We start from the raw sequence: 26,716 nt of genomic DNA on the forward strand, positions 1-26,716 counted from the left end.
AGAATGTCATTGAACGTAGGGACTTTTCTCTCAGCTATAATTTCAGATTTTCCCATTTAAAGGCTAAAAGCACCGATAAGCCATCGCATCCATAACTGCAAAGTCACCTGCTTTAACACACTGTGGAAATGTTTTGGCATGGCTCGATCTTTGGATTTTTCACTTCCCCTTGCCCTCGAAACCGTGCTTTCCTCCTGCAGGCTGTGCTTAGGACAAAGGGCACCAGAAGAGCAAGCCTATCTTTAACTATTATCACTCCGAAGATGCTAACCATTGTTTTGAAGCCTGCTACCTGAATCAGGGTTGTTTTCACAGACCTATCTTTCAGAGACAGAGTAAGTTCGGTCTAAAAGACATCACCTCACCATCCCTGTGACCAGGAGGACATTTCCATGGGTTCAGCTCCTGGAATATAGCATCTCCAGTGCAGGCAAGAAGAGCGAACACAACTTTTATTCTGAAAGTCCTTTTTTTATATATACACATTCTTCTTCAAGGATCAAAACTCCCCGCTGTTCCTCACTTTCTGCCTTTTTCTCCAACTTCCTCACACCCCAGCACATACCATAAATCCCCCAGCGCACGGCCAGCAATCCATACTGATGAACCACATTTCTTTTTGAGCAGGAGACATGAAAGAGATTCCTAACAAGCCAGCCCCATGCAAATTATGCAGCTATGAAGCAAACTGGAACCCTCTGTGAACAGAGCACTCAGCCACTATCACCTCCAGGAAGAGGACGGGACGTACCACAATTTTTCCCCTCTGTTTTTGGTATCTTTTGTGGATGGACTTGAAGAATTAAAAAGCATCGCTTTCTTCCCCTCAGCATAAAGGACTGCAAATGACACAGAAAATGCATTTATCCCTGCTGCAGGATTTGCAGACATCGCCTCTGGTGGGAAAAAAAACAATCTGAACAAAGCAAAAAACGTGTACGATCTCAACCTTGAAAATGCTGTCTCCCCAGCTCAGCTGTTCTGTTTTCAGTGTAATGCAGAATCCTCCATTCCAACAGAACACAACACATTTGCATTGTATGCCACTTCCAGTTCAAGATGACTCAGAAACAAAACAGTACAAGATGCACAAGAATTTCTAGAGGCTTTTCTAACCACCGATACTGATCAGATAAGTAAGCAGCCAAACCTAGCAATTATCTTGAATGAGTAACTACAAGCACAGAGCAAGCTAAAAAATAACCAAAGTTATTTTCTCTAGGCAGTATTTAAAAAACATATATGTCAAAAGCAAAAATTCTGTAGGTGGAATGACACCACTTCAAGAAGTTGAGACCGCTCAGGTCAAAACAAGGTGAAAAAGACAAAGGACAGCCTGCTTGGTATTGCAGCTGACAACGCTCAAATGCATTAGACTCCTTGTGTCTTTGTGTTCTGGGTGCAGCTGATCAGGTCAGCATTTCAAATTGATGGTGAGGATCAAGCTTACAGCTCCCAGCCATGCTGACATTAGCTCTCAGGAAGGCCTGGAAGAGTGGGAGCGAGAAAAGAGAGGGCAGGAGGTAAGAGTGAGGGCTTATCCTGCGAAACGTGGCTGGGCCAAGAGTTACAAGCATCTGCTTTAAGCCACGTGCACTGTTTTGGCTGAGCTCTCAAACAACCACCTGCAAAGAGACTGCTGAGCCCAGCAGGTTGAGGGAGGTGATTCTGCCCCTCTGCTTTGCTCTCATGAAACCCCACCTGGAGTACTGCGTCCAATTCTTCAGCCTCCAACACAAGGACACGTGTTAGAGTGGGTCCAGAGGAGGGCCATGAAGATGATCAGAGGGCTGGAGCATCTCTCCTACAAGGACAGGCTGAGAGAGCTGGGGCTTTTCAGCCTGGAGAAGGCTCCAAGACCTTCTAGTGGCCTTAAGGGTACCTGAAGGGTACTACAGAAAAGCTGGGGAGGGACTTTTTATAAGGGCAGGTAGCAACAGAATGAGGGGAAATGGCTTTGAACTGGAAGAGGGTAGATGTAGACTAGATATTAGGAAGAAATTATTCACTGTGAGGGTAGTGATGCACTGGATCAGGCTGCCCAGTGAGGTTGTGGATGCCCCCTCCCTGGAGGCATTCAAGGCAAGGCTGGATGGGGCTGTGAGCAACCTGGGCTGGAGGGAGGCGTCCCTGCCATAGCAGGAGTTGGAACTGGATGATTTTAAAGGTCCCTTCCAACCCAAACCATTTTATGATTCAGTCTCATGAAACAGTCTCAGAGCAGGAGTGATACCATTCCTCCAACCCCAATTACAGGTCCAGGGGCATGAGAGGCATTGGGAAGCCTGACTGCCAGTGAATACTGAGGCAAATAATATGTTTGGTACCTCAGCCTTTCCCATGTCTACTAAGTCAGTTCTCAGTTCTCATTTATCAGAGGGGGTCCGTTCTTCTTGGCTTGCCTCTTCTGATCAACTTCTGTCAATGCAGTGTAGGAGCTATTATTTTTTGGCTTGAGAACAAAACATTATTCATTCTCTTTTTCTATTTTTAAGTTTAATGTTTCTATTGTGAAATCTAGGTGTAATTCTCTAGATTTTATTGTCTGTCTCTAGATTTTATTGTGCCCTCGTGGAATTTCTAGAGGAGAAAAAAACTGTGATGGTGGGAGATTTTCATTTTACTCTTCTAAAACAGACAGTGAGTTAAATGCCTACACAATGTCTGTTAAATTAATTTTTATACTCTGCTGCTAATTTCAGAAAGCTTAATACAACTTCTTGAACCAGCAGGAGTACAGACCTCAAAGCAGGAGAGCAGTGAGTTAGGCAGAACTCACCAGCTTTACCTGGGGAAGAGAAGCGCTAGCAGAGCTGTTGCACATGAGCAACATTCAATGTTACTGAAATCCTCCACGGATTATTTGTACAGCAATCTGACTCACCTTGTAAACTGTATCCTCACTAAACATAAAGAAGTTGTGCACACTGATTGAATTGATTCTGAAACCCTCTGGTGAAGAAACTGCATCTTCGGGTGCTCGCAGGAGCACTTTGCAATGGTGTGGGTGGATGATCATTCATAAATAATGATATTTAATAAATTATCTGGTGATACCTTGCCGAGGAAAGAACTCACATTAACACTAGGTGGCAGAAGCCTCTGTCACATTACAGACACCTGCAAACAGATTCACTCATAGACTTAACACTATTCCTGGGCCCTGGCACACTTTCCGCACTTGAACTATGAATTGCATCTTTTTTAGTTAGGTGAAATTCTGTAAGTGACAGGCAATTCTGTTAAGATTGCATGCAAGTAGAAGAAAAATTCACAGTTTAAGAGACAGAAATGGTCACAAGGACAACTCCACAATAAAAACATACACAGTTAGTTACTGTGAAAAATAACTTGAAACCAAGTGGATTATGACAGCAATCCCACTGCCCACAGCTGAAAAACCTACAGCCTACAAAAATCATTCAAACTGCTCAAGACTCCGTGCCAAGGAGGTCTCCTAAAAGTGGCAGCTGTTCATTAATGGGGAAACGTTTTCAGGAGATATTTGTGTAATTACATATGATTTTCCACAGTTTAGCTAGTTTATTTTTATGTATTTGCCCTTTGAAAAATGCTCATGCTTCATTTTCGTCTGTTCCGGCCACTTTTTTATTATCTGCTCAAAGTTTCTTTCTCATCTACTCTAAATATGAAAACAAAACATTCAGTTTCTGGTTTAAAAGGCAAGTGAAAAATTATCAGCAACCACAACTCAAAGGCAGTAAACGAAGAAGAATTTACTGTGGGCTCTAGCAACCTGGATAGAAAAGAAAGCAAACATCAATGTGAGATGTGAGCAGGAAGCGCTGAACACAGAAAGAAAAAGTGAAAACCAGGCAAAGCCTAGGTGTTCAAAAACATAAAGATGTGGGGGAAATTACACTATTTCCTCTGACAGTAAGTAAGTAAGAGTCGAGAGCAAAGATTTCTTCCAAATCACTGTGGCTCCACTGCTTTTACACTTGCCAGCCAGTAACTTCCCAGATTTACAGTGCTCAAGGAGTGGGTTCTGCAGGAGTAGCTGGTGCCAATGAAGAGAGAGCTTGGTAGCACTGCAGTGGGTTATTTTGCACCTCCAGACACGGAGGCTCTTGGTGTTTAAATATAGTGTATTTTATCATTCACACTTGTCAGCAGTGGAAATTGTCATCTAAGCAGTAAAAAGATGCTGTTGAAAAAACAGGAAGGATTGGTTAGAAAGTAAAAATTACTTTGGCTGCGACAACTCATCTGACTGCTCATTTGGAAGGTAAAAGATCAAGCCACCCATTGGAATTTGCTGCCTGAAAGTCAGGAAAACCAGTAGTAGGTAGGAAAGCCTACCTGCCAAGGCTACAGCCACTGCCAGCAGATTATTAATGCATCTGACTGCATTCTTTAATGTTTCTTAAGAAGCAACTATGTTAACTGAAAAGGTGTGATGTGTCACCATCCCTTCTATTCTCTCCTCTTCATCTTCTTTCCTATATTAAAACCTCAGCTACCAAAGAAAACAATCATGCTTCACCTCATCTTTTCCCAGCTTTTCTGAAGTTCAGTTCCTGCTTGATAGCAATATATACAGTCTAAGTACTATCTGTGACAAGCTGTTTGACAACCCTAAGTTGCACATCTATTTTCCTCCCAGTGCTTTGGAGTTGGTAGGGCTTAGATGGGAAATGGAGGCCAATTAAAATAAACACAGACAATATCAATGAATTCTTCAGAAACACACAAGACAAGCAAAATGAAACACTACTGGCTCTTGCATACAATTAGGGTTCAGCACATCTCGCACATCGAACGCCCTGGCTGAGATCCAGAAAGACACTTAAGCACATGTCTTATTTTAAGCATGTGAGCAGTGCCATTGATTTTTCACTTATGCCAGTAAGAATATTCAATGCGCTTAAAGTTAAGCACATTGTTAAGTGCCTTCCTGGATCGAGGCCAGGCTATTTAGCCCTTGCAAGAGTTAGACTACAGAATATTTACCATTATTTTAACTTCTCAAGACTTTCTTTGAGATAAAGTTTTATGATGCATGGAAATACTTCATTCATTGAGTATCACGCAAGCAAGGACTGTTTGAAGGCACCTTCAGGGAACGAGTGCTCTCCTTTCCTCATCTTTTGAAGTAGTAACTGGAAGCATAATCAAAACGTGCAGGCAGATACACCGAGGAAGGGAATTAGTTCTGAAAAGGAATTCTGTGCTCTATATTACTGGTCTTGGAAAACAAAATTTGCCCCATAGTTTGAAGCTGAAATTTTAATTTTCAGTGAAAACTGACCAAGTAATCAGCTAATATCTTATTTCGATACCAATTCCTGTACAGCAACTTTGAAGAACATACTAATTGTTGGCTGAAATTAATTATCACAATAAGCTTGCATTCAATTGCATTTTTCCTTCTTCCTTTCACATCAAGTCAAATAAAAAAAACTGAAGGAAAGACCTGTTAGTGCTTCATCAAGGTGATCTCACCACATCAGAGCACTTAGCAGAGATCAAAGGCACAACAAACACCACAGCTTTTTGCTACAAAGCAGCAAACACCATTTACTTTGCAATAAACAAGCCAACTGCATAAATACCTGCTCGCACGATAAAATCCAAGTTCACTTTTTGATTCTGGGAACATTCAAACCCGGTAGGGAAAGTATGAAACTGATTGTGGTATATGAACAAAAAGCCAATTTAAAGCTGTGCTATCTCTCTGAAACCTCAGGTTGACTCAGCTGTATCACTCACCATTCCTCCCCAGTGCAACTCCTCTGGTTTCTCACCAGCAAGGCCACACCTGATGGTGACTAACATCCACAGCACCACTTCAGAAACGTGGCGGTGAACTTCCACAGACAATCACTGAGGCCTCTGCAAAAAGTAACTAAGAACGGCATGCTGACAGACACTTTCAGGTAGATTCTGGTTTAGAAGGCTTTGATATGACTGAAATACTCTCTTCTCTATAAGGAGAGATATTTTACGTACCTCAGTGCTGAGGTTTGGTGAAGTGCTGTAATTATTTCACACAGAGGGCAGAGGCGGTGGACAGAAAGGCCATAGAGGAGCACTGAGGCTGCAAGGCACGCCAGCCTGTTCAGGGCAGGATCAGCCAGGGCAGTCAATTCCTAGAAGATCTCTAGGAGGAGGAAGGCTTCACCATCTCTTTCAGTAATCTGTTCCAGTGTTTGATCTCCTTCACAGTAAAAAAAAATTTCTTTCCCCTTCCTGTCCCTCTTGCACTGGGGAAACAGACTGGACTGGTTTAATTGGTTCCCATTTTGTATTTGATGTAGGTTAAATGAGAGTGCTATGTTAATGGAGACATGAACTAACTCTACTTCTAAACAGGTATCTGCTGGCTTTTATCACTTTTGAAGAAGGAAAAACAGACTCCCTTCACTTTTACTTGAGATAACAGCAACAAGAAAGCTGCATTCGAGATCTAGGATTATAGCCAGTTTATTACTGGAAGTAAATATTGGACGTGTGTAGTGTTAGTTTTTGCTGCCACAACTAGAAAAATTATTCTTGAATTTATACCTTAGATAGAACGCTGCTTAGCTAAAGTGAAAGCATATTCCAAGAAGTGTGAAAAAACAAACTTACCATGACTTCAAATCTACATTACTTATACTGAGGAGTTTGTTTTCATAGAAGTACATTTAGTGGCAGTATAAAGTTTCTCAAGAAATGTTTTTAGAGATAATGAATGCCTGATGTCCAAAACGAGCGTCGCATGAAGTTTCATCACCAACTTGTGTAAACTAACCTCAAATTTAACCAAATGCAACTGTGATCAATACTGTGTCAATCTGAAAATATCTGTGTTTTTGTTTTTAAGGCAGCAAAACCAGCTGCAAGAACAAGGAAACGCTGGAATCCTCAAACTGAATGGAGTTCCACTGAAAGGACTGGAACAGTTACAGTGACAGGGAAAAGCCAGAAGAATGGAATGTTTTGATAGCGCTGCCGCATTTAGCAAGAAGAGAGTCAAGTGCAAGAGAAAGAAGGAGCTAATCAGAGCAGTTTGTTATTTATGTGTGTTATTTTATTTCCTCCTTTTAAAGATGGCAACCTCTACCTCTAGAGAGCCTGCAGCACGGAATGTTCTTCCACACAGCTTTTAATCGCTGCGCGGTGTCGGGTACCATGGGCTTGTATTGAATGTTCCTGGGCGTGTTTGTAAAGCAAAAACTAGCCAAAATAAATAACCAAACAAAACAACCTCAAAGTGTAATAATAATAATCAGATCTCCCGTCAATCTCTGAGAAACACTCATCACCCTGCATCTCTAGTAATGCAACCGCTTTCGGTCCCCATGACTTAAAGGACTCCTGCAGCAGCGGACAGAAAGCTCGCAGAGCACACAGTCACATATCTCCCTAGCCTGTGAAAACCCAAATTCCTACAACAATTTTATCTTTGTTCTGCAGCAGCATGCAGCCACCTGTAGTACTTAGTGGAGAGACGGAATGCAGTCTGGTCACCCAATCTGACAACACGAGCTATGATATATCAGAGAGACACAGACCCTTCTTAGAGTTCTGCAGATATCCTGCTGGATGTGCTGCGTGTTTGTACATAAATGTAAGCGTGCATAAACATGCATGAGTAAATGCTGCCTATCACCAGTATGTCGTGCATCACAACAGCAGAAGGAGGATACAGAATAAAAAGTCATTTAGATGAATCCCTTTTTGTTGTCATCATCATTTCTTGGCAGTATCACTTATCACGAGTTGCAGTGGAAAAACTTGCCTCTGGTTTCCTCTCCAAAAAATGAATTGTGGGAAGAAAAGGTGTCAGCGTGGGGAGAAAAGAGTCGTATTCCTCAAACAATAACCCCTACCATGGCAGCCTTGCTAACTCCTCCTCCATTGTCAGAAAATTTCTGCAAAAGAATCCCATGCTGCTGGAACAGAAAAATTGCAAAGCTTCAGGTATGACACAGACTGGTAGTGCAGACCAAGGGATTAAAGAGCAAAATAAGACCTTTGACATCCAAATACTAAAATCTTATAACGTGACAAATCCGTAGACACTGAAGAGGTTTAAATCATAACAACATGAAGTTAAAGAGAAGGACAACAACTAAAACCCAACAGAATACAAAATCTAGGACTTCACTGCCTCACAGAACATCCTGTAATTTTGTCTTCACACCTCAGGCAGAAAATCACAGGGCCACAGCAAGGCAGTGGATATATGAGGACTGAGAACCCCAAAACAAAGATGAATTGAGGTGGTTGATTTTATTATTTTATCCCTAAATCCTTAAACAATAGTAATTTTTTAAAAAGCATATTAAAAGCACTACTGCTAAAGGACCATATATGCCAGTATTGTACTTTAGGCATGTTTCTCCTTCCACCTCTGAAAGGGTGTCCAATATTTGACATAACTGGGAGGAAGAATTTTCTCCCCTGGCTAAGTCAATTACCTCTGCTGTATTTGTACAGTCTGTCAGAGCTGAATCTGCTATCTTTCTGGGTCTGACACAAACTTCTACACCTACTTGACAGATCAAACGGGTTTTAAAGAAATTACTGTGCTTTGAAGGGGAGTTCCTGCCTACATTAACTCAAAAAGCTGCAAGACAAGAGGTGAGTGATTACTAAATTAGTAAGATACTTTCGCCTAAAATATTGAAATACAGTACATCTTTGTACTTGAGCTCATTTTAACTTATTAATGCAATTTGCTATTTCATTATGAAGATCCTTTAGCCTTCGAGCATTATCATAAACGTATGTGAAGTCTAATAAAGTAATTTGAAGTAATTTCCCCACTTTGTGCTCTTGGAGTGCTTAATTTCTCATATCATTGAGATACAAAACCTCATTACTGAGGAGAAAATAAAGAAACTGTCTGGCTTACAGCTTTAACACAGTCACAAACAGGCGTACTTATACTTTTATGCAAATATGCACACTGGATGTTACAACCAAGTTTGTTTGTTTTTAAGACTACACAAAAACATTAGTGCCTTATGCAACATCATACAACACAATGTCATTAAATTACAGATCATGCCAAACTTTGGCACTATTAGTCCAGCTGAAAGATCACATCACGTTCTGTTGTCACTGCAATTCTTGCTCAGACTTATTTTCCATTAGCCCCAATTTAATGTCTGTGTTTGTCACATATCAATGGATAGACTGCCTAATTAATCCACCTCTGTGGATCCCCACGTCTCAGCTCTGAAGCCACAGAGCAGAACAGAAGGAAAATGGTCACTTGGATTTATTCTGCAGTAAAAAGTGGTATTCTGTCCACCAAAACCACTCTGGCACTTTGATGAGAAAAAGGGTTGAATACAGTCACTTTACTAGCAGAAGGAAGGTAGTCATTTCCAGCAGGTTAGTCAAGCCAGCATAGTCCATCACATCTGACAGCTTGCTAACATGATTTAAGGAAAGAGAGGCACAGGACCATACTGGTTTCTCCCATCAGCAGGACAAGCTAAGGAGGTTTTCAAAGGCTTAAGTAACAGTTTGGCGCACAAATCCACTATAGGCTAATGTGATGTTGGCTCTCAATCCCATTAGTGATGAAGAATTTCTCATACTACATCACTTCTGCTAGCTGGAGCCATGGAGAAGGAAAACATACAGCAAAAGCAGAGCTGGCTCTTCCAGACTACCTCTGGTATTCCAACACACTCTGGCCATGCCTGTGCTCCAAGCTGCTCTGGAAGCTGTCTCAAACACAGCCCCCACACTTTACCACGACTGCAGTTCTAGACAATTTCTCTGTAACTCTTCAGAGGGATTAAATCTGTTTCTATGCAAATTCCTCACTTAAAAAAATAACAATAACCGCTCTATGGTGTTTTCCTCAAGGAAAAAAAAGAAAAAAAAAAAAAAAGATATACTAAGATTTCAATAGAAATGCTGTGAGTCATCTTCCTGACAACGTAATCTTTTCACATTGGACTTATTGTCCTTTAACTCCACCAGAGTAAAAAAGCTCCGGCTCCATTTAACGCACTACTCCTGAATATGTTCCACACTGACCTACGTGTTTGTTTAGCCAACACAGCTCTCCAATTTCTTGCCCCCAAGATCTAACGCACCTCTCAGTGACTCACCTCAACAAAAAGGAAAGATCAAGCTCACCTTTAGGTTTCTAACAAAAACACGTCGGCTTTTCTTTAAAGTACCACATTCAAAATTATTTCGTAGGTGCTACACCAAAATAGATTTAAGCACAGCTTACACCAATAGCTCACAAAAAATAAGTGTGAATGGGGATTCAACCTCTGATGAGGTATTTTCCCTGCAGGGATCTTGTTTTATCTCAGTGATACTCAACAGCTTTCATCTACTATTTGAAAGAAAATACAAAATTCACTGCTTGTAAAATGTGCAGCTGTCACAAAATCTGAGGGCGCTGAGAAAATAGATGAATTTTTCAGACTAGTCCATAGCACTTCCTAACACTGGCTTCTTCCAACCAAAGACACATTAATAGCAAAGGTCATGCAGCTAGGAGTAACACAGGGCACACAAGACACAGCTGCACGTAAACGAATTAATACTGGAAACAACAGAGATAACAGTGGCCAACTTACAAAACCTGAGCTCTAGTTATCCTAGGAGGTGGGTACATACACATAGTGCCAAGCATTGGAATGTAAAGAGAGAGATTTACATAAGGTCTGAAGCCAAAATCCGAAAGTATTTGGTGCTCAGTTACCTTTGAAGATGTTGGCCTACCTGATTTAACAAAAGCTACACAGGAATCTGTGACAGGAACGGATCTGATCCCTCTCCCAGCATGGCCATCTACCTCTGCCTTTGCTGCTCCACAAGCACTTCCCAAACAGCACGCTCAGCCCATGCACCAACACATCCCTTTATACTAACACCACGTCTCCAACACCTTTCATACTCTGGTCTCTTTACCCTTAGCTAGTATGTTTTTCAAATCAAGCCAAAGCCTCAAGTTCATTAAAACCAGCAAGACAGACTCCTCATTCAATTAGCTGCCCCAGAAAATGTAACCTTTGTCTATTCAGTGCTCAAACTGTTCTTCTGTATGAAGTTCTACAGTAAGCGTTAGCTTCTCTCTTCTGGGGCAAGACACCTATCTTAATCTGCGGCTGCTAAAACACTTAATGCATTGACATGCCTACAGAAGCACCTAATAATGCAACAGCAGTAATGGCAATATTATTTTGGATATGTAAAATGATATACACGCATACATACATGCACCTACACACATTTCTATATATAAAGTAATACCAGCAGGAATTACAGCTTTTCTCGGTGCACAGAGCACGCTTCCAAGGCAGTTATTCTTGATGCCCTGAGGTCAACTCTCTTCTTGTGGGAAATCAACAGTGTCACTGCTCTTTTGTCAGCACTTTGCCAGGAAGTGGAGGCATTTGGGGAGCTCTCCTTGTCCCTCTGCTCCCCCTACCATGTGGTAGCTGCTCCACTGGTAGCATCCAAACCTTTGGCCAGAGGAAAAGCAAAACTTCTGGTAACAACTCATTAATAGAAAAGGCAATCAGTGAATCTAGATGCGCACTGTAAGAAAGTAGAAATGAAAGAAGGTGATGGGAATTCAGGAGTACATGTTTATTTAGATTTTCCTGTCACTCCAAATTACTATTTTTCCTATTACTCCAGAAAGTTTGCTAAATTTAGCATGTCTTCTGAACCATTTTTGTTTAGCGTGTTGGGTTTGGGGTTGTTTTTTTTTTTTTTTTTGCTTTGTTCTGCTGTGGTTTTTTTAAACATCAAAAGTATTTCAGAACCTCTCCTTTATTTGTATTTCTTGCTTTACATATTGTTTTTGCTTTCTTAAGGAAATTGGCAGCAAAAAAAGCTCTTCTAAAACCAAGTCACAAACATTTAGCAGTGTTGCCATTTCAAACACCAGACTCAGCTGAAACTGCTGTGTGGCAAGGCTGTGCTGTTTCAGCTGCTGGAGCCCTCAGAAAGGGCAAAAAATGCTGAATAAAAACAAAATATAAGTCATGAATCAACAAAATTCTGGGGTTTGTTGCAACTAACCATCCTTCAAAGCCAAGTGCAAATACAGTATGCACTACTCTTTGAAAATACCAGTAGCCTGTGTTACCACCTCCACTCAGTCATTCCAGCTTATGTGGTTTCCTCTAGTGTAATTAGCACTCCCTGTGCCTAACACTGATATTCTAGAGCAAGTTTTGCAATTTTGCAGATAATGAGCCAAAACACCAGTGGGAAAGTCAGAGGACAGCCCGTAAGGAGCCTAGGCATACAACTACTCTAGATTTTAGTGAAAATTCGACCTTGGTAACCTTCTCAAGCTTACAAAGAGCAACACAGTGGTGAAATCAGCTCTCCTGAGGCCTGGTGCAGAGCCTCTGGTGTCACTGCCACTCCTAAGCAGGGCTGCTGGGCACAGTCTGACATCTGAAACAAACTGCAGCGCTCCATCACCATTTCCACTGACACAAGAGGTGCACAAGTGCGTGAGGAAAGCATGAAACAGTACCTACATCTCCGCAAATTGAGCTTCACTCACAAATTACTTTTCCAAGGGGATAAAAAATAGTATTAAAAGATACTGATTTTCTTAAGAGAGGTAGATTCTGATCTAAAAGTCTCAGCCTTCAAAACCTGCTACCACAGTACGGGCGGGCAGCTGATCTCAGCAGGTAGCTCCAGTCGTTTTTTTTCAACAGTTCTGCCTTGAAATGTGGGACGGTCAACAGCAGCAACAGCTCCCAGGAAAAGTGTTAAGTAACCTGTAACCTGGCCAAACTCTTACCCCAATAAACAGACATGTTGTAAAGGAGTCATTTTGACGACTACTTTACTCAAAAGTTGAAAGATCAAGGCGGCTCCTACAGGACTCCTCTAGGCAGAGTACCCTCTCATTCACAGTAGAGCTGAAAGCAAACTCTTGTATTTCATTTTCACCTTCTCCACAACACTTAGTGAGTTTGCATCTCTTCTGTTAGGAAAAAAAAAAAAAAAAAAAAAAAAAAAAAAAGACAGAATGCACCTAGAACATGGAATAAGAAAAAATAACAGCACAGTTTTCTTTCCTTGTTTCAGATTGTTCACAGACTCGGTATCTGTAGGGCTTTTCATTCCAAAATTAACTGTGCACTGGAGGGCCTGGAACAGCACAGCCTTTCCGCTTCCAAGTTTTGAGATGGCCTCAGAGTGCAGCTCTGCTCTCTCATTTTTGGAATAATTTTTGACAATTAACAGAATCGATGACCACAGAGCAATGAAGTCTGCCCAATCGATCAAGGCCTAAATGTGAAAAGAGGAGGAGGAGAGAGGGAAGCTTCTAATGACAGGAAGGGGAGAAGAAGCGTAGATTTATTTTGGCCTTATTCATGAGCATTTCCTCATGACTTCTGGAAGACTATCAGGAAATAAAGATAGCAGCCAGCAGTCACCTCTGAATCTTTTTTTAAGGGAGAACTAAAATGCAGTGGTAGCAAAAAGAGGAAATGCAAATATTTTATTCAAGACAGATGCTACCCCAACGTGCAAAGCTGGCGTAAAACCAATGTATAGAGGCTCTCTGGGAAATTCTCAGTAAATACTAAAAACATGAATATGCTAAAATCCACATTTTTTCCAAAGCTGATAGAAAAATTATAACGTAGACTGACACTCCTAATAATAAAGAGATAAGATTCCCAAAAGTGGATAAACAATCTCTTATCTTGAATCCCAATCAATGTCAATAGACAGCAGAAAAAAGTCACTGTTCCAGAGCCAGGACCACAGCACCTCTTCTGTCCTTCCAGAAAGGCTCACCTGTCATGTTGAAATGAGAAAGCAGAGGTGTCTGGAGTCATGCCTAAGGGGCTAAAGCCACCAATACCCAAGACATAGGACTGTCTCTTTACACCATTCCTCACCAAATGGCTTACATGGCAGGGCTTCTGAGTCTATCTGGCCTAACTCCTGCTCTAGCAGCACCACCCAGAGCAGGGTACACAGATCCATGTCTGGGCAGCTTTAGAATCAGATCTCCAAGAAGGACTCCTCCTGACTCCTCAGCACAGGTACTTGCCTTGCTATCAGCCAACATCTCTCCCTACTATGAGCATTTCCCAGTACCCTACTCAGAAGGGACACCGTGCCCCTCTGGAGAAGTCCAGAGAGGCTTTGGATGCCCTGTCCCTGGAGGTGATCAAGGCCAGGTTGGATGGGGCCCTGAGCAGCCTGGTCTAGTAATTAGATCTGGAGGTTGGCAGCCTTGCTTGTAGCAGGGGGGTTGGAGCTTCATGATCCTTGAGGTCCTTTCCAACCGGGGCCATTCTTTGATTTTATGAATGAAAAGTTACTGCCCCTTCTTCCTAGCACATCCTTAGCACATCTCTCTGCAGCACAGCTCCAGAGCTACCTTGCCAGTAGCTGCACTTGGGAGGCTGAAGAGGTATCAGCAGGCAAAGAGCAAGGGATTAGCCATCTAAACCTGCCTATCTGACACCATAATGTGCTGCCAATAGCCACAGCCATGCTGTGATTTAAGAGTGAAGCTATTCAGGACTGTCACCAACAGCAGCCTGACCTGGCTGCCCTTTAGGTAGCTGACAAATCCCAGTTGGCTGTCCTATGCCTCTCAAATAGCTGCATATTGTCAGCAACTAACTGCAAGGGTAGAGAGAAGGGAAGACAGACTACTTGAAAGCCAACAGAAGGCAGTCCTTGTGCTGTGTGCTACGCACAAGACTAAGAGCCAGACAACAACCACCACCTGGTACCTGGAAGGCATTTAAAGCATAGGGAACGTGCTCACCTGGCTTAGAGGAAACACTGCTGTTCCATCAGGACTCTGAATTCCTAGTAAAAAAGCTGCACTGACAAATCTGTACAGATGGGTCGCTACAAAGAATGTCTAAAATGGACTTTTTTGTAACAGAAATATTTAAGATACAGAACAACACAATCCCTTCCAATGCAAAAGTAACCAAGCATGTAGCGTGCACATTATGTCAGCTTCAATAATAAATCTAACCTGCTGATATTTTCAACACCATACTTGGTTCTCACACAGTTTTGAATTACTCCAATGCTATTTCTAAACAAATTCTTTCAGTAAAGAGAATATCAATATATCAAAACTATTTAAAACAAGCGAGGTTCCTCTTCTGTAAAGCAATCATTCAAAGTACTGAAAAAGTTTCCAAGGCACCCTCCACGTCCAAATGACAAATATCAGCTGGATTTAAAACAAACAAACTGAAAAACCCAAATGAGCAGAGTTTTACTCGAGGAAAAACATTAAATATTTTCAAGAAGAGGAACTGAAAAACTCATTCTTAAAGAAAAAACAAGTACGCACACCTGCTGTTCTATCAATCTAAGCAGGAAACAATTTCACTGCTGCATCATAAGTAGAAGAAAAGTGCTTATTAAAACATTAATCACAGTCCATTATATTCTGACTCCATGCCAGAAGTTCCCATTACATCACTGAAATATCTATTAACCAAAACCTGATTCTGACAAGTTACAGAAGTGTAGTGTTTAGGATTTAGTAATGTAAAAGTCAGTTTTAAAAGAACAGTTACACAATTGATTTTGCAGTGGCAAGCACGTATAATTAATTGTTTTTTGTGACATTTATTACTGCAATGGAGTTGATTTAACTGGTGTTTCTACTGTAAAATTATTCAAAAATTATTTCAAACTTCATCTACTTTTATTAAACACATTTATTGTGAAAGCATTAAATACCTGGGACTGGCTAAACAATTTTAAAATGTGCTGGATACACCGGTACATGTAAAACTGTATTGTCTCGTGTAAATATGGGCCTTGTTTAGAACTGCGTCTCACAGGAAATTATGCCAAATGAAAACCATCTCCCCTTCTCCTCTCTCACTGGAAAGGATTTATGTTTTTACATTTAATACCAGTTAGGTTAAGAAATGAAAATACGGTGGTGTTACCTTCATGCCTGAGCAATAGTTCATCTGTGAAGGATGATTATGTTCAAACCGCTGTTTCATTATTAGAAACATGGCCTAACTTGAACGCCTCAGTTTTGAAGGATGAGAAGTGAACAACTCAGCTCCTTCTGGAAGCCTGACACTGCACGGTTTGTTTACCTAGAACAGATCTCAACTTACTATGACCAACGCTTCAAAAAACAAGATGATGAAAATCAGCTCCTAAATGTGTATATATAAACTCCAGCCAACCAACTTAATTGCAGGTACTTTCCTCAACCCACTGTAAGCAGCCCCACACACACACAAAGCCGCAGAGCACAACCCTAACCCTAGAGAGAAGAAAAGGCTCGTTTTCAAAAATGCTGAGTTAACAAGCACTTCTGTAGCTGTATGTGAAGTACCACCAGTCCTCAGAAGATTGCTGTATGCTCAGGGCTCAAGGCAAACCCTCCCTGGCCGTGTTATGGATTCTAGTGGTCAAGGCAAATCACTGCAACCACTCCATGAGCCGACTTCAGCATCGCCAGTGAGATTTCTGGGTAACACAGCACACGAGTGGGTGCGAGGTGACCGAGTAACGCTTCATTCATGGAACACAGAGGCTGATTTGATCAGATCCTGTGATTTGGAATAAAAGCAGTAGATGTTTATAAGTAACTAATATTTTGAGTTCCCACTGATTATACCCCATGCTGCAAACACTGGCATTTCAGAGGTTCTGAATTCAAAGCACCTCATGTTCTCAGTGTCTACAATGAATCAAGGGTCAAAGCTAAGAACAGCTGTGAATTTTTTGGTTGGCTGCTGGTTTTTCAAAGCTTTGGGTTCCTCTTCTGCCCCTTGCCCCAACATACAAGTCTCCAGACACAAAATATATCTGAGCTAATGATCTTTTACCTGTCCTTGGACAGCTTCCAATTCCAAAAATCCAAAGAGCTTCACTTTTCCTCTCCTTTCTTTTTAAGAAGTGCCATACAAACCACAACTCATGCAGCCTGACTTCCAACAGTTTGCTCCCATGGGAGCTTGCAAGCTCTGACTGAAGCTGTTCATCAGCAAGCAGGACATATATGGGGTGTCTCATTCCCATGCAACTTCCTAGATGTCCAGTAAGTTCTAAACTCACCACGCAGCCTTTTTGTCATCAGATGCACTTTTAGGGTCGCCCCCAGGATCCAACACTTCTTCATGCAGCAGCCTGGGGCCTTGAAATTTCTGTTTCAGCTGTTGCATTGACTGAAATCAGTGAACAGATGCAAAAACTGCTGCAATGGAGATACAAACGAAGACTCTCCAGTTTGTAAGACCCGCATTTAATTTTTCTTCAAAAGAAACCAGAAAACAAATGAAGAATATTGGGTGTGAAATCAGATATATGCACAGAATCAACTTAATGAGTGAGATTACTGACTTTGGCTAGTGGTATATTCCTCTGGGAAGAGACTCCTCAATCCAACTTCTTTGCACCCTTCAGATAAACTTTAAACTTTGTTGACACCTCTTGTCAAGAATAATGCTGGAACAAAGCTATCTGTAGTGAGGGTAAAGAAGAATCATGAGCAACAGCTTGAAATGCTGCTTGAATCTTAAAGCATCTCCTTTGTGTTTCTCTCTGCCATTTCAGGAAACTTGTAATTAGTCATTTTTTTTTAGCCATTTGACACTTGAGCAAATATTTTCGTTTGGAGTACTGTGTTACAACTATCTTCGTTAGCATCAGAGTCAAGAAAATACATTATTTCTGGCATTATTTTCCTCTTTTGGGGGTCCGTTTTTCTGCCTCTCTTAGTCTTAGTAATTTTCATTATGTACTACCCATCCTTGTTGAAACAGCAGCACTGAAGGGTCTAGGAAGACTCACTCTCTGCTTTTCAGACATCCTTCTTGCATTTTTACTACTCAATGGATTTTTATAAATACCTTAGAGGGCAAATTCAAAACAGGATGCTCCTCACCTTTGTGCTTCAACTGCATCTGAGACTAAATAATTAATTTAGAAGATTAGTCTATTCAAACAGGCCACTCAGAAAGCCATAGCATGTTTGCTGAGGATCCCCCAGAACAACTCCTTGCCGTGACATCCCTCTGTCAGAGTGCAAAGCAAGAGTGATTCTCAGATGCTGATCAAGCAGGGTGGTTCTTCCCTCATTCTTCAGCATGCTATCGAGCCTTGCCCTCCCATACTCTCCATCCATCATCCAAATGACTTTGCTCTTCTTGCTCCTTTATCACTAAGGCATTCCTTTTGCAGTTCATCACTGGTCTTCGAGAAACTGTGGTTCTGTCCTGGAAAGAGCTACAAAAGCTGAGGGCACTGAGGCTCTCCTGTTGCAGGAAAGATCACCATGTCTTGCCTACAGAAAACATATTATTTTTCTTGTGGTAACTTGCAGTCCTCAATTCATCTGGCTTAGGAGTCAGAGGAAGTACTCAAAAAAGCAACACAATGGAGTGCAGGAGAAACAAGGAAGGAGTAACAAAGTGTAGATAAGCACTGAGCACAAAAAATACTGACCTCAAACCTACAACAGTTTCAGAGATGCAGTGAAAAAGTTAAAAATAACATCCACAAAAAATATATTTTTCTAAGCAGATGGAGAACAAGTAAGGAGTGAAGTCTGTGGACATGAAGTCACCGGAGAACCACACATAGAAAGTGATAACAATGTAGGGGTGAAGGGAAGGATGAAAGCAGCAAAGCCTTTCATATAAGAGCTAGTACAGATCACAGAGCATGGAAGAGAGCGGTAATAAAAGTGCTTTGATTTGGTGAAGCACAAAAGAGTGCATAAAACAGTGCATTTGGCCCACACAGCTGCAGGATGCCTCCTGTCACATCGCAATCCATCATCAGACGGCTTTGCCTGACGGTGTTTCAGCTGCCTACTTAGCACTATTGCCTCTACACCTGCAGAGAGGGTTCAGGGTTTGCCTCCTACCAATTAGCAGCAGTAAAAGCAATGCTACCATCCTGATTTTTGAAGCAATTTTAAATATTTACTAGGTTACCGTAGTACAGTTTGCCAGACAGTTAGCTCTTCATTCCATATGTTAAGGCTCTGATTTATTATTTTTTTTATATTACATGTATTTTAATAAACAGCACGGTTTAGTGTTCTGCAAGCCCACACTACAAAAAGACTATTCTGGAATAAATGGTATAATTACATTTCCTACAGCGACCTTGTAATCTCTCGAGTATTTATTCTAGACTAAACAGCCTTACTCAGCTGCCCTGTGTCTGATTGTCGATGAAAGAAGCTTGTTTGACAACTGCTTCGAGCAGAAACATATTTTTTCCATGATTGCATGAAAAAAAGTAAAAAAACATTACCAGACCAGTATTCTGAGCACAGAGACTCGTGTTAGATCGATGAGTTAATATTGAAGCCACATGCCAACAAAAACAATTACCATGGACATTCTGCTGTCATGGCCAGCTTTTGAGGTTATTCAGTGGTACATATACAACTACGGCCAACTTTAAATGTGAGAAACAACACGGTGTATGTATGCTTCCTTCTTTGTTTCTTTATATATTTTCCATATTCTCTGCTTTTATAACCCTCCCGAGACATTTTACAGTTACAGAGCCCACACTATACCCACAGGTGGGCGGGCAGGAAGTACAACTCTGTTTCATAAGCAGTCCACTTCTAATATATTCAATAGCTAATGACCTTGACAGAAGAGCTCCATGCAAAACACCATATACTACAGGGTGTCGTTTGAAATGTTCATAGACATTTTTGCCAGAAAGCTGATTTCTTAAACAGTAAGATTTCAGACTTACCATAGGCTGTGCTCCTTTCCTCAATTTCCATTTGGGTGGAGAAAAATTGGTGCTAATCTACCTCCCGTATATTGAATATGCATCGTTACAGGACCTTACTGCAAAAATCTGCAATATGCTAAGCCAATGTAAGGTAGCTTCCACATCAAACCAAATAGATAGTGTTCACATAAGTCCATGGTCTTGTATAACAAACAATTTACTTTTAAAGGCTGTGTGTAAAAGGAATGGTGTCAGTAAAACCATAATCACTTTTTACCTGCCAATTCTCATTCATTAAGTGTCTGACTCAAAGTACCTCAAAGCCAACAGAAACCTTTCTGTTGACTTCGGAAAACAGAGCATGAGGCCCTGCATCAAGAGGCACCGGGAAACTCAGACCACGAGCTTTGAGAGCCAGGAGAGCTCCTGTAAGAACAAGTGCAGTGCTCTCAGTGCCCCCAAAGCAAGACAAGCTCCTCTCTTTCGATTCTGACTACTGAGCTTAATGAGAAACTGTCCTGTACCAAGAAGCAGAATGAACTCAGTGTTCAAAATCAATGGGTCAAGACTGATCAAATAAGCCCTTCGTTTTTGGCTTTCCAAGAAATATCTGCATACTCCAATCACAAAGCAAGCAAATGTGAAAATTCACCTGTTACAACTTTTAACACTCAGTGGTCCTATCACCCATTCAAAATCAATTCCCAGTTATTTTCCTGTCTTGAATGCAGTGCAGAAACTGACCAGCTTGAGAACAGTTTGGAGAGCATCCTCACTATTGCCTCATTTAAAAAAAAATACACCATTGTGATTGACAGCAAAGAAGCTAAACTAGTCATCTCCAGATTAAGTGCCAAAACTCTACATGTGTTTCAAATTACACTGCAACACTGTACAACAAAGAAATATGCAGAAATTTTCCACTTGGAATGAAGGCTAAAAATTAAATGCTAACAAAGTTGTAACAGATATGAAATCCAGCCTACTCATCTTCACTCAAGACTTAAAATGACTGAGATGTCGCACACTAAGGAAAAAAGGAATGGATCAATCCAGTTGCCCATTATAAAAAGCACAGTGGGCTAAAACATATTCATTCTATGTACAAAATTCCCCCAAACTCTGACTTTCCTTCAGAACTTACCCTCAATTCTTAAAAGGACATTTTGATTCACTTTAACTTCTAAATTAACTACTAAGGTATGTTAATAGTTTCACCAGTGTCTGCCACTGATCTTTGTTTTTGCATCACACACCATTTTATTTTAAGCAGAGCAGGCTTGGTTTCTTTACAAGATCTGCACAAAAATTCCCTGTTAAAGCTGAGGATTTTGAAGTTGAGTGCTAACAGGAATCATAATTAATCATATCTGTAAATTGCCTCTATATTGTGAGCATCGTGTCAATAGGACTGTGCTGTGCTAGAGTAAGTGCTACTTTGGATTACAAGAGACTGGTTTTAAACTTTGAGACACCGAATTCTTTATCCAAAATGTTGACTGCAGAAGCAGGTTTTTAATGTACAGTTATTTTGCATGTAGCTCGTGCATGGCACTCCCACAGCTGTAACTACTTGGTGAGACTGCTGTGCTGCGGCTCCTGCTAACCCCATGGACCATCCAAAGAATGAATTAACATTTTTCAGGACCTTAAACAAACCATCATTTTTATCCTTGCATTATTATTATTCTTCAAAATCAAAACTACACAACAAGCATATTTAAATCAACAAAGCTCTTCACATGTGAAAGGGAGCCAACTTCCATCCCCCTCTTCTTTCACTCTTTCACTACTTGGCATGACAGATTGTTTTATTTTTCATTTCTTCTGTTTTGCAGTAAGAAAAATTCTATCTATTCCAGATCTCTAACCGCACAGACAAATTCAGTGTGCTCAGCTAAAACATTAGCAAAAAAGAAAAAGGAAAGGAAAAATAAAGAAGACAGATCCTTTTGCCTCCTCTTAGGATACCCAGAGGTAAAGCAATGGCAGCAAGTGCCCTAGCATTTGGGCACTCTTGCTCTGTCAGCCACACATCCTCCATTCCCAGATTGATCGCCTTGCATGACTTAGGCAGTTCAACAGATTTGGACTGATTTGAGCCACAAGATGATATTCCCCACTTCAGACAAATGACACCAACCCAGACGGTTCTCAAAAACAAATGATGTGGCCCATGATTGCACTGCTCCTAGCATGGCATCCCAAGTTAACTTCCAAAAACAAAATCGACAGAAGCCTATTTGGAACAGGAAGAAATGGAGAAATGTTGGCTCCCAAATATGATATTGAAACAGAAGCATTGAACGAGCATACTTTCAAAGGAAACAAAACTAATCTCTGAAACTACACTAGGTAAAGAAGGAGGAACGACAGTAAAATCTCAGAAGGGTGAGATGACAGTGGCCAATGTGGTATTTTCTTTAAACAAGAAAATTCAGAATTGCCAAAAGATACACAAAACTCATGTTGGCACTGGAATGTCACACAGAGAGCAAATCTCAAGGCAGGTATCAGTTGTGTCAGTATCTCAGCACCTGATACCAAGCTGCCCTTTGCTGATGGCTCCTTCAAGCCTCTGGTTGCCTGAAGGTGCACTGTGCCAAAGGCTCGCTGGATGCACCCAGACTGGAGCAGTGGGTCTGAAAAATTAACAAGTTTCCCATTGAACTGGGAAGCCTAGAACTGGAAACCGTTCTCCAGATGCGATGCTATGATTGTGTGGCTTCACCAGGGCAGAGTAGTAGAGGAAGGGAACCTCCCTTGACCTGCTGGCTATGCTCTTTTCAATGCACCCCAGGCTACCACTGGCCTTCTTGGTCACAGGGGCACACTGCGGGCTTATGGCCAACCTGCTCACCACCAGGGCACCAAGGTCCTTCAAAACAAGTCAGCCCCTAACGTGCCTGTAGGTATTCCTCCCCAATTGTAGGACCCTACACCTGTCTTTGTCAACCTTAGTGGCCCTGCATGTGGCAGGGGGTTGGAGATTCATGACCCTTGAGGTCCCTTCCAACCCTGACCATTCTGTGAACTTTATGGGCAAGTCTTCTCTGCTTATTCCTTCCAACTCACGCTACGCACATGAAGTGTTCTCTGCCACCAAGATCAAATCATCTCCATCTGGCCACAGCATGTTCAGAGGGATTCATGGAAACATCACAGGACTTCCTTGCAGCAGCCCCACCACTAAGGAGTCAAGGGCATCTCTATCTGAGGAAGTTGCTTTCACTTCCTCTGCCTAAAGGCTAAATGCTGTCTACAAGTTAGTGTAAAATATATTGCTCCTAGAAAGTTGTGTATTTCAGGATTCTTGCTTATATTTTGTTCTTTCAAAAAAAGTCTTCTTTTATGAAAAAATGATTTGGAAGGTGGACAGGACACAAAATCCTATACTTACTACCAATCCTTTGTATGGGAAAAGAAAAAAACGTTTCTTCATTATTGTCAAACCACCAATAAAACAGCAAAAAAATATGCATCATATGGATGTTAATGCTTTCCTACAGTAAATAAAATTAAAGAAATTTACAGTCTTAAGAGAAATTACAAACAGATTTCTAAAAGCCATTTGGAACATAATTTTGTTATTTGCAAAACAAGTAAAGTCCAAACAGAAGAGCAGAGGGCTGATGCAGAATCAAGGTTATTGGACTGTACAAAGTTGGTGGGGATTACTGGATTTTTTGTTAGTCTAAAGAGCAAATAACGAGTCCACTTAAAACACTATGTTTTTTTTTAGTTAGAAAAGGTCCCTAGCAAGTGTTCTGAATGATCTCTTAAGGATTCACTCTTTTTCCAGTTTTGCTAGAAATCTCCCTGCCAGCTGCCTCCTTCATTACAGCAGCTTACTAAGAAAGAAAAAGCAACACTTATTCTGACAACTGAAGTCAGTCTTGCAGAATGTAAAAGGTTAAGATTGGAATATTTAAAACACTCATTCTGCTGGGTGTTCTGAAGATAAATTAAAACAAAGTCATTAATTATGTTAACAGAAGTGAACTCAAAGCCTCCAGATTGGCAGCATCTTTGCAATAATTCCAGCTCCAGAAACTCAGATGACAACAGCCTGCACATTTGAGGGAACTATTTAGCAGCAGAAAATGGCCAAACTTTAATCTGCAAAATTGTTAACAGGAACAACAAATGTTGCTGTACTTTATGAATAACAACAGCACAAACTGAGCAAACACTCACAAATTTGGAAGGACTGTGGAAAATTGCTTTCTTTCTCACAGAAAGATGATGAAAATGGGCCAAAGATGAAGGAGTAAAAACTGTAAATACTTTTAAACTGAACCTGAGTTTATATGAGTCCAAATTTAGAGGAAAATAGCAATCTTTAGCAGGGATGGATAACATCATGCCCAGCAATTCTGCCTCACTGAGGCAGCTGCAAACAGCTGCCTGAAGAAAAAAAAAACAAACAACAAAAACCTGGGATCAAAGCACACTAGTTAAGCATTCACCATCAACAGGAAATGCACATGAGTTCGTATAAACACAGAAATAAAAATACATAAATGAACAGCCTTGCATGGTTTAAGGTATTTCAGACACCCAAAGGTACAGGGTTAGACATTTCGATGGGATAGATGTGGACAGCAGTGCTCCTGCTGGACCTGGATGCCAGCAATCACCTGACAGGGCACGAGCACAGAGACAGAGAACCCTCATGGTACAAGTAAGTTCTTTTCCCCCTCAACATTCCCATTTGTGATAAGGCTTGGGGCTGAGAGGGCCCCAAGGCTCCCATCACCCTGGAGGTCCCTCACAGCTGTGCTCCATCCAAACAGGTGGTGAAGGTTGAATCTGGCTCTGCCCAAGTTTAAACTGCTAATTAATATTTGGTCTCGGAAGCTTGGGAACAGATAATAAATATTACAGGCACCATAAGGATAGAAACAATAAAAATGGAGACAACCTCAATTCCAGACAGCCTTGAATTTTCTACATCACCATTACTTTGCAGATTTGTTTTAAAAAGTCAATCTGCATCATTTCCTGGGTGAGATGAAATTCTGTCTGTGCCACTGAACTAGTCAGAATTCCTGTTTGGATTTCAGTGCTCTCTGAATCTGCGTACTGAAGTGCCTCAGCTTTATTCAGTCCTTTCTGGCTTCAGTTTTCCCATAAGCATGAAGGTAAATAACTAATTTTTATTTTTAAATGCTTTCTTGCCTTGCTGAGCTCATATTCACTCTGCCTCATCATTTTCCAGCAGCTCCAAGTGCTTGTGACCTTGGAAGTCAGAACAACCAGTTTGGGGATACTCCCTATCTTCACAGTGACACATTTTCAGGTGGTATTTCAGCTACAAACACTTCTTCAGAGGGCAGACACGTCACTTTTGGCCTTCCCAGCCTCCATTACCCAGGCACAGCATGCTCCCAAACTCACTTCCAAACATGGCTGCACACCACAGTGCTGCCAAGCTGCTGGACCAGCCCTGCTTTATACTTTTTGACATAGTTAAGCTCTGTGCTTCATTTCTCACAAACGCAGTTTGACTGTAGACAGCAGTCGACAAGTAAATCTACCCCTTTTCCATGGCAAAAGGCCCAACTTTAATATTTTTACTGGCTTACAGCTGGGTAAATTAAGCCCCAGAATTTTATTTATTTCTTTTTTAATACCGTGCAACTGAAAATGAACAGCTACTTCACTGCGACTGCCAAGGACAACCTTAAAAACACTAATGCAATCCAGTCCAGCTCTCAATAGATCTATAAAGGCTTGAAGACCAAAAATTTTAGCTTATCCACCCAAACAAAATGTTGGTTGGTTGGGCAGGAAGTCTAATATTTCATTAAGATCCTTTACATACTTATATATATATATATATATTATATATGTAAAAATACCTACATGCTGGGAAAGTAAAGATAGTAGCCATCTCAGCTTTAATGCTGTGAAATGGGAATGAAAATCTGCAGTGTTACTTACCCAAGTCTTCCCAAACTTTCAAGATCTGGAACTGGTGGTCCATATGTCTCCACTTGCAGAGGCTGGTACTCATACAAAGTTTCCTCCAGCTTCTGAATAGGAGCTAACGAAATATGCTGACCCTGATTAAAAAAATAAACAAATAAATAAAAGCAGAGATAAATAAATGTCTACAAAGTGGGTCAAAGTCTTGTTTACACTTATTAAATGCATTGCAAGAACAAGCATACAGCATTAAGCTGGTCTGGACAAAGACCATCCCCCGTAAAGACACACTGTCTACCACGTCACTGATTTCTTCAAGATTTAAACTTTTTATTGTGATCTACAGTTTGGAACTCATGTTTCACTATTTGTAGCTATTAGGATAAGATAGGAAGGAAAGGATAAAGTTTTATTGCAGGCAAACTTACTGTTAGAGAGAGCAGCTGCCTCCAGTGTCACTACCAGTGGTAGTAAAATTACCAGTAGGTAAAAAAATTCCATTTTTCAGAAGTAATATCAAACAAATGGCTCTGAGCAAGCCTGTTAGATTCTGTAATCAATGAGTTCTTGAAAGCCTTAATTAGAAAGGGAAGCCTCTTTCATTTCTCTCCACAGACTTTGTAAGCTACAATATATAATGGCTCTCCAGATAAGACTTTTATGGTACAATACAATTAATTCATTCAGCAAATTCCCATTTGTTTCATAACTAAAAATACAGAAACACACAAGCATAAAATTTTAATTCCACATGGTACTTTTGCAAGCCCTTCAGACCACTGAGAAACTGCTAGACTTTCCTTCCCCTGCTCTCCAAGCCCCTATCACTCCAAGCTCTCACAAAACAGGAGACTTGTGGCTGCAAAGGAGGGGTCAGAAGGATATGAGATAGAGCCAAAGTTAACAGATGTTGCTGCGTGACATTCTACACTGATTTGTTGATCTTTCACACAGTTTCAATTTTCTACTGTATTCTATGGTGCTCACAAAAATTAGCAGCGGCAGCAAAAAGACAGAGCACTGTGAACTCCCCCAAAATAGCCCAGCTTCCCCTACAGAAACTGACCTTCACATCTGCAAAATGCAGGAATTT

The 26,716-nt window shown here is 41.0% G+C and overlaps 1 protein-coding gene across 2 annotated transcripts in view; it reads right to left on the minus strand.

The window, feature by feature from the left end:
- The window catches only part of MNAT1 (MNAT1 component of CDK activating kinase), a gene marked incomplete at both ends in the record, with an annotated part of 114,637 nt that overhangs the window by 9,250 nt on the left and 78,671 nt on the right, over positions 1-26,716 (minus strand). For both annotated transcript variants that reach the window (XM_079537568.1, XM_079537567.1), the window contains one exon: positions 25,639-25,760. In XM_079537568.1, the coding sequence (XP_079393694.1) occupies positions 25,639-25,760 (122 nt within the window). The remainder of the gene's footprint in view (positions 1-25,638; positions 25,761-26,716) is intronic.

The sequence above is a fragment of the Tetrao urogallus genome, assembly GCF_951394365.1.
Source record: "Tetrao urogallus genome assembly, chromosome: 6".
Lineage (NCBI taxonomy): Eukaryota > Metazoa > Chordata > Aves > Galliformes > Phasianidae > Tetrao > Tetrao urogallus.